We start from the raw sequence: 14,102 nt of genomic DNA, 5'->3' as shown, positions 1-14,102 counted from the left end.
GTTGTAATTTGGGGGTCTAAACGTTCAAAGGTGTTTTGTACACGTTTTTGAACTTTCATCTCTGAATTATCCAAAAGAAATTTACATCAATAGAAAGCTAAGGTCTTTAGGTCAATTGACACATCCCTCTAAGTTGGAAGGGCAAATATGATTAGGGTCAAATTCTTTTCACTAGTAGTTTGATCCGCAACAATGTTTTTAGGGTTTTTGAGAATTTTTAGACGATTTCTGAATATTCCCATATTTAATTGTAAATAGTTCATGGAGGTAAAAAAGAAAAAAAAAATGACATTGTGGATCCAATTAGAAACACCAATGTTCTGAGCATCTCTTTAACAAGAGCATATAGACAAACTTAATTACATCATTATGTTTACATCATATTAATCCTATATTTTATGGGCGCCAATTAATTTTTAACACACATAATAAACTAATTAACACCTTGGAATATTCCCCACCTTATATGGAAGTTGAAAATTATTTTAATGGCAAAGAAGTTTGTCTTCTCTAATAAGACAATTAATTACCAGGTGAGATTTCCAATCCATTTGATTTTATGACCCGACCACGGTAATGAAAATACCGGATAGAACCATATCATCATTGCTTACTTAATCATATAATAAAGACAATGTCATTTGGTTTTTGGGCTAACAATAATGTATGCAAGATCAAGATATCGACATGATATGGAGGAAGTCAATTACGTGTTAAACTACACGCTAGGTTTATTTGAGACAAGACATATAGATAGAGTTCAAAAAATGAACTAAAAAAATAAGAAAATTGAAATCAAAGAAAGGGAAGGTTGTTAATTGTAATTATATTTATGTTAAAGAAAATGCTTGTCTACTGGCTCATCGGCATGAATGCGTGTCTCCAAGTCTACTTTGGAGGTGGCTCGAATTTTAAATAAGAAATGATTCATTGATTTCTGACCCAAAAGTCTTACTAATTAACTTCGTTAAAAAAATAAAAAAATAAAAAAATAAAAAATAAAGCCTTCGTAAGTTCCAAGTTAGAGATCTAAGTCGTGAACCTCGTGAGACATATGTAACTAGTAACATCTATATGAGAAAATGACAATTTTTTTATTCTTTTTTTCTTTTCACAGGTGTAAAAATCCAGGAAAGTCGTCTCATTTCTACTTACTTTTTGTATGCATGTGGGCAATGAATTTTTATTAAAAGTAAGACAAGTTCAACATATTTTTTTAGATGAATGAGTGTCCTATACTCCTATTCTAAAATAGGAATTATCGGGAAATTATGTTTGATAACCAAATAATATATAGTATTTACTTTAAATTTGTCGCATCTAATTTTGATTTGCAGTCCAAGGGAAGAGGAGATTTGAAAAATCAGAGAGGATAACCAGAATCTGTTGTGTGATTGTCATATTGTGTAGTTCATAAAATTAATGATCCTGTAATAGATATTATACCTCATGCATGCATTATGCATATGCTTAAAAACTTTTTTTTTTTTTTTAAATCCATTGTATAATATTCTTTCTACTAATAAGGAAAGTCTATTGTATAATACAATTAATCTTGGTTCCTAAAGTTTGGCTACTCAATGCTATTAGTTTCTTGAGTTTTAAATGAGTGTAGTTGACCTTTCAAATTTAAAAAATGAGTGCAATTGGTTCTTTTGTTAATAGTTGTTAGCCTTAATGCCTACTAGCTAACGGAACAATGGCGTGACAACATTTAAATAATATGTCATCAATTTTAATAATAAAGAATTAAATATGACCACACCTTACATTACCCATTGTTAAACAGGTCTCTCCAATTCAAATCCTCATTTTGAAGCCCTAATCTAAAACTGAATCCCCCACACCTTGTCTAGTGTTTAAGGGATTGTTGATTAAATTATCTAAGCTAAAAAAGAGTTTAAAACTTTTTGTCAATATTAGTACAATTTGTAGTTTAATAAATATACTTTTTGCAGTGCACATATAAGGTTATAAAAAATTTAATTGATATTTTTAAAAAAATTATGTTTATAGTAATTTTTTAAGAACGCACTTATTTCCTTTAACTTTTTTTTTTCTTTTTCTAATGAATATTTCTTTCACTTACACATCACATACTTGCACTTTCATCCATGAGGATCTAAGCCCATTTGATGTACAGAAAATAGGGGAGAGGTTAAGTAAGAAAACTTAGGATCCCAAGGGCTCGTTTGATACGTGTATTTAAACAATAGTTTTCAATTTTTTTTAAAATATGTGTGGGTGAAAAAAAGTGTGGAAATAAGTGTAATGTTGTTTAAAAACTGAAAATATGTGTTTAAGTTTATATACCAAACGGACCCTAAGTTTTCTTACTTAACCTGTCAAATGACTCAAATTCCACAAGAAGATCACTTCGAAATTAAAATATCACAAAGTCAAATTAACAACTCATGTGCATACTTAAATAACATACTGCCAGAGGGCAACTATATATGAATATAAAAAATAACAATAATATTAACAAAGACTCTTTCACCAACGGGAACACAAATGCAATTGGCCCACAAGCCCACCATGTATAATTACAGAAATATTTACCCTTCTCTTTTTTCTTTTTTTTACTTACATTCTGATGTTAGATTTTGCTTCACATTTACAATGATGCTGAAACCACGATGACAGGCATTAATCCTGTCAGTTATCAACGTGGAGAAACATTGGATAAAGTAAGCTCATTTATAGAAGGATTTGTTGCTGAAAGCTGATCAGTCTGAATTACTCTAGCTATAGCTAATGCAGGATGTTTTGGCTGAGGAAGAGCTACTGAATCATTTCCTAAAAGGACTACCACAGATGTCATTGTGGGTCTGTCTGCTGGATCCTCTTGCACACACAAAAGCCCAATATGCATGCATTTTAATACTTCTATTGTCTGGCCAGACACCATCAACAAAGGATCTACAAATTCCAATTCTTTCCCTTCCGTCCACAGCCTCCATGCCTGTCCATGCACATTAAATAATAAAAGATTTTATTTATTTATTTAGGCCTTGTTAATGTGCCCTTAATACTGTATTAAATAATGATTTTACATAATTTACAAAAAAAGAAAAGTGAAATTGTGCATAAATATTAAGAAAAAGACAAACAATCATTATAAATTTATGCAAGCAAACCAATGAATTATTGATGAGTATATTTTTATTTTCAAAAAGTGTGTAATGAGTTGGAGGTTTTTTTTTTTTTTTTTTTTTTTTGGAAAATCAATGTGTTAGAGTATTATAGTTAAATGATTCAAGGTATGTTTGGAACAAGGGGAAAGTGACTAGACTAGAATATACTAATATTTAGTACATTCTACTGATAGTCTCCTCTCCTCTCCATTTCTCTCACCTCCATCTCTCACCTTCCAAACATAAGGTAAATTCAGAATTTCAATAAACTTAAACTTTTAGGAGAGATGGAATTTATCATGATATCAAAAACTATGCAAGTTAAATAAAATTTTATTTCATAAATAAGGTCAATTTTACCAAAGCAGAACCATCTTTTTCCAACTTAATAATATTTAGTTCAAGCAAACAAAAGAAACATATATATGCAAGGAGTGTTTGGGCATGTCCTGTGAGGTAGAAGCCACTATTTTTCTTCCCACTTATAATCTCAAGTAAGATCACGCCAAAGCTGAAAATGTCGGATTTTACAGAAAATACGCCTTCCATTGCATACTCAGGAGCCATATATCCGCTGTTTTGAGCACCACAATACAACATATTCTTCTTAAATGAAATAAGAAAATGTTTGGGGAAAACTTGACGAAAAAAAAAGAAAAAAAAAAAAGACTCACTATGTTCCAACGACTCTCCTAGTATTAGCTATGTTTTGGTTTTCACCAAAAATCCTTGCCATTCCAAAATCTGATATTTTGGCAACCATTTCATTGTCCAACAATACATTGCTGGGTTTTAGATCCCTGTGAATGATTTTAAGCCGGGAGTCCTCATGGAGATAAAGAAGTCCTCTAATAATGCCAACAATAATGTTATAGCATGTCTTCCAATCAAGCTGAGAGCGTCTTTCTGAATCTAAAATTTAGTACTAGAATAGAGAGTTAATGTATGGCATCATGTTTAAAGGCAATTTGTATGACCAATTTGGAATATAATAAAGCTAATAAGAAGGAGAGTGGAAGAAACAAACCAAAGATAAAGAAATCAAGACTTTCGTTGGGCATGAATTCGTACACAAGCAACTTTTCCTCTCCCTCTATGCCACATCCCAAGAGCTTCACAAGGTTTCTATGTTGAAGTTTTGCAATAAGTATGACCTCATTTTTTAATTCTTGTAAGCCTTGCCATGACCTCCTTGACAACCTTTTAACTGCTACTTCCTTACCATCTGGCAGGATACCCTAATAAGAATATCCATAATCAAGCATAAATCCAGGCCAATTGGCTTACAATAGTAATTTTAGTTGATTTTCTTATGTGTAGTTCTTTAAAATCTCACATTTGTTTTACCTACAATTGTATTTTTACCAATGTGGGGCCAGAGAACTTATGACCCGGCCCACTTTCCATTAGGACCCAGGGCCCGTGCCGAGGAGAGTAGTTGCCGAGAACAAGTGGTGGAAGACCAAATAGCCTAGAGATGCAGCCGAGGATGATCCTGTCCTCGACATCCCAAGACTTCAAAGGGAAGAGCGACATATCGTCTAAGGCCGCCTCCAAAGCGCCCCTAGAAGAAGAGGCGAGTAGAATGGGACTCACATGGGGGTACGGAGTGGGGGTGGTTCAAGGTAAAGACGTTACCTCCGCATTGAATGCGCCCACAAACGTCCTAGCCATATTAATGGGAAAAGATTCCTGAACAGTGTGGCTTCGGTTATTGCAACTCGCAGAGAGTGGGGGGAGGCGGCTGATAGGACAGGTACTCGAGTAGGTACCTGCCTGATCAACAAATGGAGGGCCAGGATCAACCGAGAAGGGCTATATAATGTGAAGGCTTATGCGCCAAAAGAAAAAAGGCAAAAAAAAGAAAAACGAGGGTACCCAAAGAAAGGAGAGGGACGATAAGAACATTAAGCTTCACGGACAAGATCCACGGACAACCTTAGCTCGTCTCTACGCGTCCACCATGAAGTACCATGATTATCCACCGTCCGACGACCAAGGCCTAGCCTTCCAAGCCCACGCTCTACAAGTTATATTGTTTGGGCCCTTAACGTGCGAACCCAATATCATTTTGGGGTTGTTACAAATTGAGTCCTTACAATTGGCGCCGTCTGTGGGAAGGCTTGTGCGTTGGCACAGGCGGTGGATCAAGAAAGTCCCTCCATCACTTCCAGCAGCCCGTTGCAGTGCCCTAACATAAAGTTCCACTAGGGGCTACGCTTAGAAGCGTCAGTAGTGTGGGTGGTTTTAGGAGCTTCCAACGTCAGATCAACGTCCCACACCTTGGCCGAGGGGCTAATCCCCCCAAACTTAAAAGAAATCTATGTTTTGGACAGAACCAAGGTATTGCATGGTCCTCGGACTCAAACCTATGGGGAAACCAACTACTTAAAAGAAATCTAAGTTTTGGACAAAACCAAGATATTGCATGGTCCTCGGACTCAAACCAATGAGGAAACCAACTACTTAAAAGAGATCTAAGTTTTGGACAGAACCAAGGTATTGCATGGTCCTCAGACTCAAACCTATGGGAAACCAACTTCTTAAAAGAAATCTAAGTTTTGAACAGAACCAAAGTATTGCATGGTCCTCGGACTCAAACCTATGGGGAAACCAACTACTTAAAAGAGATCTAAGTTTTGGACAGAACCAAGATATTGCATGGTCCTAACCAACTACTTAAAAGACATCTAAGTTTTGGACAGAACCAAGGTATTGCATGGTCCTCGGACTCAAACCTATGGGGAAACCAACTACTTAAAAGCAATCTAAGTTTTGGACAGAACCAAGGTATTTCATGGTTCTCGGACTCAAACCTATGGGGAAACCAACTACTTAAAATAAATCTAAGTTTTTGACAGAACCAAGGTATTACTTGGTCCTTGGACTCAAACCTATGGGGAAACCAACTACTTAAAAGAAATCTAAGTTTTGGACAGAACCAAGGTATTGCTTGGTCCTTGGACTTAAACCTTTGGAGAAACCAACTGCTTAAAGGAAATCTAGATACCAAGCTCGGCCTAACAATATACATGACATCTCGGATGATGCCTATATCTCCCCAGAAGTATGTTCAGACACAAGTTCAACGCCCTATGGGCTCGGGTAAGTTAGAATTCCGGGATATGATCCCAAATATATCATATGCACAACCATTCATACGTGTTAAGATAACTGGTTCAAAAATCAGGATATCCGCAACAATAGTAAGTATCAGCAAAGGCATCTAACATGTAATTTAAAGGAAAAATGAAGAAAAGAATTTCATATATGTGGTTAATAAGTTCAACTGCAAGCAAACTATAAAGTTTTCAAAACAAAAGGGAAATTAGTTAAATAATTAAACTAGAAACAAATACAAAGGTTGGCCAGTGCTTTTTACTTCTTCGATTTCGTTTGGGCCACATCCTGGGAAGGCTGATCGGGATTAGCCTCAGAGCCCTGGGAAACATCCCCTTCTTGGGAAGGCTTGGCAAGACCAGCCTCGGTGCCCTGGGGGACATCAGTAAGGGAAATGGCCTGAAGGGGCTGAACAAAGATGGTTGGCTTCTCGGCACAGGAGATCAGGGCACTAACTGTAGACGGGACGACCTCCTAAGGCATCTCGGGATTCAGACCTCCAGGTGCTTCTGTCGCAGCATGAGGCTCTCCTCCTTCAGTCGACTCGCCAAAAGGGACGACGATCTGTGCAGCTTCTGACTGAGCAGCCCCTGCCTCGTGTGGATCGCTCATAGCCTCGGAGCTGGCGAAGGCGGTCTCACGGATGGCGAGAGGATAAAATATGCTCTCCGCCTTCCACAAGTCAGACGAAGCTTCCACCCCAACTCGTTTTAAGGCCTCTTCCCAAACCTGGGAGCAGTATAGCCTGCATACTCCAGGAATTTGAGCTTTAAGGGAGGCCTAGGTTTCAGCCATCCCCGCCTCGTAACCCTCCTCCTCGGCCTTGTCCCTAGCCATTTCAACCTCAGTTCTGGCAAACTCAGCCTCCTGCTTGGCCCTCACGGCTTCGTCCTTGGCAAATTCCGCCATGCCCTTAACATTATTTGTCTCGATTAGTTGCTTTTTCAAATCACTGATCTGCTCCTTAGCAACCTGCAATTGATCCTCGGCAGCAAGTAGGAGCTTTGTCTGTTCGTCGGCCTGTTTTTGGGCACCAGTTAAACCTGCCAAGGCACTATCCCTGTCTCGAGCAGTCTCCCTTAAGTCCTCCCTAGCCTTCATGAGGTCAACCTCAGAAGTTTTGAGGGTCCACGCAGCATCTATGCGTTTGGTGCGCTCAACCTCGACGGCCTTACTCTGCCCCTTAACTTCTTCCTCCATCCTATAGGTGGCCTAGATAGCTTGCCAATTGAGACAAGTAAATTGTGAATGAAAATTTGGGAGCAAGAATTGATAGAGCCTTAGGTTTCAAGAGTCTTACCATACCCACGTACCTTTTCGCGCTAAGGAAAACCTCCTGTATCCTCGTATTCTTCAACTCCTCCACATCAGTAGGAAGCAACATGGTCCTCCCTAACGCGTCGGCCACATAACCGCCATCGCCGTCTCCAAGGTCCTTCATGGACGCGTTCTCTAACAATGGCTCCCCGTGGAGCATTGGGGCGGGAAGTCAAGCACTCGGCGTGGATTGGGTTTCGATCCCTTTCCCCTTACTTTGGTGCCCAATCTTTAACTGTTTTGGAGCTCGCAGAGCTTCATCCCCCTCCTGAGAGGATTGGGATTTTCCCCCATCCATGGGTTCCTTCCCCTTAGGACTCCTCTTTCTCTTTGAGTCAGCGGGCTCAAGCTGAGGAAGCAGAGCTGATTGAGGAGGAGCAGGAAGTTTGGGGCGGGGAGATTGTGGCTGCGACTTAGTAGAGGAGGACCTAGTCTGGATGGGGCTGGGGCAGAGGTGGTGGAGACAGAGCATTGGATTGCAGTTTTCCCTGTGCACCCTTCCCCAGTTGACCCTCGATGAGGTCGAACAAGCTAGTCGGGGGCTTTCTCTTGAGACCCATCTCGACTCGAGAGGATATTCCCACTGACAACAGTTCCGCTTCGGACAAGTCTGGGTCACTTAGGTCACCAGAAGGATCCTCGGATGGGTCGGCTTGGTCAAATGCCCCAAAACCCTCCTCGGACAGACCAAAATTACCTTCGTCCTTCGCTGCCTGATGAGACGACGAAAAGCCCACCAATGGGATGCCCTCTGGGATAGGAGATCCTTCGGAGATCAAAAACCCTTGTTCGACTACGGTAATTTTTGGAAGCCGAGGACGATTAGCGCTGATCACGTGCTTTGGGTCGGCAAATGACTTCTAAAGGGGAGCGTACCCTAAGATTTTGTGAGCGGCTTTGACTTGACCATCCTCGTCATTTACAAAAACTGCCGCTTGAAGAACAGTTTCCAAATCGACCTAGTTAACAGATGAAAGTATCGGTGAAAGGCGTTTGGATCTGCAAAAAGAAGCATGTACATGGTTAGTAACCGAACCACACCAAATTAAAATGGCGCAAAGGATTGGCACCCGTTTCTCTCTATACCCCACCTGATTCTCCCTCCACCATCAAGCATGGAAGGCCATCATGCCATTCCCCGGATACGATAAAAAAGTCCTTGTTCAACCCCTTGTTGGAGTCGAGGAGGCACTGGATTAGCCGAACCCTATCGTCTCTCGTCTTCATGTAGTAGGATTTGCCCTTCAAATTTTGGAGATTGTAGCACCAATTTACGTCATGATGGGTTAGTCTTAACCCCATTTTTTCGTTTAAGGCATCACACAACCCAAAATCCTAAACATATTGGCAGCGCACTAGGTGGGAGCTAATATCGGAAATGCCTAAGGTAACTCTTCATTACCGGTCCCATGGGGATTCTCATACCCCCCTCTACAAAGGCGAGAATGGGAATTACCACCTCGCTCGTCCTTCTTAAAAGATACCACTCCCCCATCTTACAGTGCCTCAAACTCATGTTGGGGGGAATCCTATAATCGACGATGAACTTTTCCATCGCCTCTTCAGTATCAACCAATTTTCTCAATCTCAACTTAACCATCTCTAAGAGTTACTAAACAAACTCAGTGGATGATGGGAGAAGGAGAGGAATAAGAGAAAAATAAACTCAGAAAAGAAAAAGCATGAGTTAGTGAAGGCAGAGAACTTACAGAAAAGAGGAAAAGTGCCTCGGACAGGCTTTTTGTGCTGGAGATAGACTTGAATTTGGATGAAAGTTTGGATGAACCCAGGATATATGCGCTAGAACTCTTAAGTGCAAAAGTGAAGGGACAAATCAGTTCCAAAAATCATTTATACCTCCCATCGAAAGTAACTGTACGAATTTTCCCGCCCACAAAGGCAAGGAAATCTCCACCGTTAGATCACCCTCACCCCGTTGAACATGGGAAGCACAGAGCCGCCCGCATTTAATGAGGACACGTTTCACCTTCCAAAGGCTCCAGGAACGTGTCTCGGGCAGACGAAGAGTCTCGAGAACCGATAGGTGACAAGGATTGACAAGCTTTGACAGAGGCCTGATGTCATCAAAACCCTCCTATCCGGCCGAGGATCCAGACAGCAGGATTTTGAGGGGCTATTGTGGAACCAGAAAACTTATGACCCGGCCCACTTTCCATTAGGACCCAAGGCCCGTGCCGAGGAGAGTAGTTACCGAGGACAAGTGGTGAAAGACCAAATAGCCTAGAGATGCAGTCGAGGATGATCCTGTCCTCAGCATCCCAAGACTTCAAAGGGAAGAGCGACATATCGTCAAAGGCCGCCTCCAAAGCGCCCCCAGAAGAAAAGGCGAGTAGAATGAGACTCACATGGGGGTACGGAGTGGGGGTGGTTCAAGGTAAAGACGTCACCTCCGCATTGAATGCGCCCACAAACGTCCTAGCCATATTAATGAGAAAAAACTCCTGAACAGTGTGGCTTCGGTTATTGCAACTCACAGAGAGTGGGGGGAGGCGGCTGATAGGACAGGTACTCGAGTAGGTACCTGCCTGATCAACAGATGAAAGGTCAGGATCAACCGAGAATGGCTATATAATGTGAAGGCTTATGCGCCAAAAGAAAAAAGGCAAAAAAAAGAAAAACGAGGATACCCAAAGAAGGGAGAGGGAGGATAAGAACATTAAGCTTCACGGACAATATCCACGGACAACCTTAGCTCGTCTCTGCGCGTCCACCATGAAGTACCATGATTATCCACCGTCCGGCAACCAAGGCCTAGCCTTCTAAGCCCACTCTCTACAAGTTATATTATTTGGGCCCTTAACGTGCGAATCCAATATCATTTTGGGGTTGTTACAAATTGAGTCCTTACAACCAACTTTCAGCAAATATATTAGAGCATTAGCATTGGTGGTGCTAAAAAATCATATTACTATTTTTAGCACCACCAATACTAAAAAGCATGCTACAATAGTGGAGGAAAAGCCAAAAAGTTTAGCTGTTGAGCTACAGTGCACAACCATAGATGGCTATGCACGGTAGCTAAGATGGTAATATATATATATATATATATATATAAAATTAAAAGTTGTTATATTATTTTATTGTATTGTTAATATAATTTTATTATATTGAATGTTAAAATAAAATCATTAATGTTAAGTATTTTATAAAATAAAATAATAAAATAGATAAAGCAATTTTTTAAGGTATCAAATTACTAAATTTTTGGAGGATTATCCAAATGCATATGCTATTAGCTGTATAGCTTACAACAGAAGTAGGTGGAATAGTAAAAGCAGTAAAAAGGTTAGCTAAATAACTTGGTTACCTTGTAGACGGTGCCGAACCCACCTTGTCCGAGCTTATTTGAATCTGAAAAGTCATCAGTAGCCGCCCTTATAGTCAATAGATTCATAAAATGAAGATCTTCAGAACCTGGTACCAATTCACCATCTTCTGTAATCTCAACTCCAGTGGGGCGTGCCAACTCATGTAATAGTGCGTTTTGGCTTTTCTCATCATCTGCAAATGAACTTGAAACCTGGTTGTTGGTAATTATTTAGTACATTTATGATGGTTATCCATTTAGATAACACTCACCTGGTTGTGTTCTCTTCTTCCGCCTATGATAAACAGCACAAGACCCACTGAGAACTGCTAGAACTAACAGTGGCACACACGTGACCACCACGACCATCCAAGTCTTCCATTTAGCCCGTGTTATAATAATGTTTTTCACAATTCTTTTAATAGCTTAAACCCTTAGGACAAGTAGAAAATTATAAAGCATATTTACTTGAGGATTGAACAAAGCCCAGCTGCAACATTAATATGTTCTTTTATAGAAGTTTCAAAGATCATTGACAAACAATTAATCAAAGATCATTTTTACTTACCTTTGGAATATGGGTAGGTCAATACCAAACTTGAGGTGTTGTAGAATTGGTACATCTCAAACCTCACATTACAATTTCTACTTAGGACTATTCCACCTTGACGAGAAAAGCAGCATGTCTCAAGATCTCCAATTGCAGACAGCAAACAACTATTACAGTTACCTCCAGACATGTCCCTAGTACATTGAACAAGACCATAAATTGTGTCCTTTGAAAACTTAATTTCCCCAGTAGCAAACATTCGTTTTGAAGGATCATACGCAGCCTCATTTGAGATGTTATTCAATAAGTATTTTAGAACAACATCAAACAGAACAGGATCTGATACATTCAGCTCCAGATTATTCTGATCATCTGGATACTTTCCAGCATAAACCATCAAGGAAAAGAACATCTGATATGAGTAGCGAACTTGACAAAGTTCAAACCATATCATTGCATCTTCACTTGTACACTGTGATAAGATTTCCTGACTTGCATTCTGTATGCAATTCTGACAAACTGTGGAATTGACATCCCCTCTACAAAGTGCTTGGCCATAGACAGTATCTGGGTTGTCCCCAATAGAGGTGTTGTAGAAACCTGTTACTGAAGTATTGGAAGGCAATAACTCAAGAAGTTGCTTGAGGTTGTTTTCAAATGGGCTGTTGTGAGTGTAATTTCTGGAATCATTCGGGCAAAAGATAGAGAGAGGGTCTGCACTGGCAAGGATAGGGAGCAAAAACAGTGGTATAATTAAGAAGAGCATAGTTAAAAGTACATCTTTTTCCATCTTCCAAATATGATAGCACACAGGATAACTACTTTAGATAGAAGGAATAAGTAGAGATGGATAGGGTAGAAGCTGACACCTCAAGCACACAAGGCCTCAGAATGTCATGCATGAAAAGTCATAGACATTTAGGAATTAGATTTAGGAAAATACTTGGATAATTATTATTATTATTGTTATTTTGAATCTTGACTGACCAGGGCAACTAGTACTATAATTACATTTTATTATTATTATCGAAAGTCAATGGAGTACACCTTGACAAGACTCGATTAAAAAAAATTGACATCATACTAGGCATAATTATAAATTGCCCACAGTAGTTTTTAATCTATGTGACTATGTCCAATAGGATTTAATTAATATTGCTTTCTATTAAATACTAAAAGTGATGGTTGATACCATCTAAGGACTAGTTAAACAAGTGGCTTAGTTGTTAAGAGGTTAAATCACATGAACGAGCTTAATTATGTATGACCATTCTATTAATTTGATATTATGGATTGGGTAACAAGTTATTTATCCAATTCTGCTACATTTCAGACGTGTGAACTATGAAATGGTACAATCAGCAAGAGGCTGCGGATGGCTTCCCAGTCAACTTTGAATGTTAAAACCTTCTCATGGTTTATTCAAAAAAAAAAAAAAAAAACCTTCTCATGGTGACCGCTCCGGGTCAATTATACAATGGATCAAGGTCAGTAGAATGGCCTTATAAACTATAATTAGTCTATTTTACCTAACAGTTGTATTCTGACTTATTAACTTTGCAATTCTTTACCTACCCTAGAAAATGATTAAGAAAAAAACTTTACCCTTTTTTTTTTTTATATAGAAATCCTAACTAAAAGAGATTTACTCTTTATTTATTTATTTATTTTTGATAATAAAGATTTACTCTTTATTAAACTAATGAGTGGCTGTCAAGAATATAATTATGCATAAACTTGTGCAATAATTTAATGAACAAGGGTTTAGCTGACTTCAAAAAAAAAAAAAAAATCCTTTAAACCCTCGCTTGTTACAATATTTTAGTTTCTTTATTTTGTTTACATATTTAGCCCTTCATGGGTATGATTTTTAGAAATCAGGTGTGCCTTGTCCAAGCATTTTCAGTTGATTTCTCCATACTTTGATACAGCAGGGAAAAGAATTAAAATCTATGACCAGTTCTCAGATATGCTATTTAATTGATTATTTGAAATGGAAATGTAGTCAATATTCCTTTGGAGTTTAAGGGGGATTCAAAAGTTGAAACCACTTTCATTTGAAAATATGGTCTAACGAATCAAAAAATCTAACTATATATAGTATTTATCTATACTATATATAAGATGATTCTCATCTTTCAACTAGACTTTTATATGGTTTAAAAATATCTTCATTAATGAAGAGTAATTTCATTTAGAAATAGGGTCATGAATGTCAAATAACAAATTTCATTTTGAATTAAAAAAAAAAAAAAAAAAAACTCTTGAAATTTATGATTTTTTCCCCTCACGTTCAAAAAAAAATTTACAGTTATTGCTTATCTCTAAAGTTTATCCTTTTTATTTGTTTGAAAAATAAAAAATATATATTTCTAAATTATAATAAATGCAAATTATTAACCTTTACCAAAAAAAAAAAAAAAAACAAAATCTCTAAGCATTCGTGAGTGCATGCTCAGAGGCTACCAATATTATAAGGGAATTTTTGGAATATTTCTTGAACTTCACTGCTATGCTAACATTTCATATTTGAAAGGTTGTAGTTAAGGGCATATTCAGTTGATAAGAATTTCAAATATTAAAAAAAAATTATAAATGCATGAAACTCCCTGTTAAGGGCATATTCGGTTGATCAAATCCTATTGTTCAA

The 14,102-nt window shown here is 38.4% G+C and overlaps 1 protein-coding gene across 6 annotated transcripts in view; it reads right to left on the bottom strand.

Moving 5' to 3' along the window:
- The window catches only part of LOC126727204 (cysteine-rich receptor-like protein kinase 10), a 133,504-nt gene that overhangs the window by 72,395 nt on the left and 47,007 nt on the right, over positions 1-14,102 (bottom strand). The window contains exons 1-3 of one of the 6 annotated variants that reach the window (XM_050432763.1): positions 11,175-11,461; positions 10,903-11,096; positions 4,165-4,375 (exon numbers count right to left, since the gene is read on the bottom strand). In XM_050432763.1, coding sequence (XP_050288720.1) covers positions 4,165-4,375; positions 10,903-11,096; positions 11,175-11,271 — 502 coding nt within the window. In that variant the 5' untranslated portion in view covers positions 11,272-11,461. The other 5 variants (XM_050432762.1, XM_050432765.1, XM_050432760.1 and 2 more) reach the window with 5 other exon arrangements.

This window comes from Quercus robur, chromosome 5, assembly GCF_932294415.1.
Source record: "Quercus robur chromosome 5, dhQueRobu3.1, whole genome shotgun sequence".
Lineage (NCBI taxonomy): Eukaryota > Viridiplantae > Streptophyta > Magnoliopsida > Fagales > Fagaceae > Quercus > Quercus robur.
This window is presented reverse-complemented; position numbering and strand designations above follow the sequence as displayed.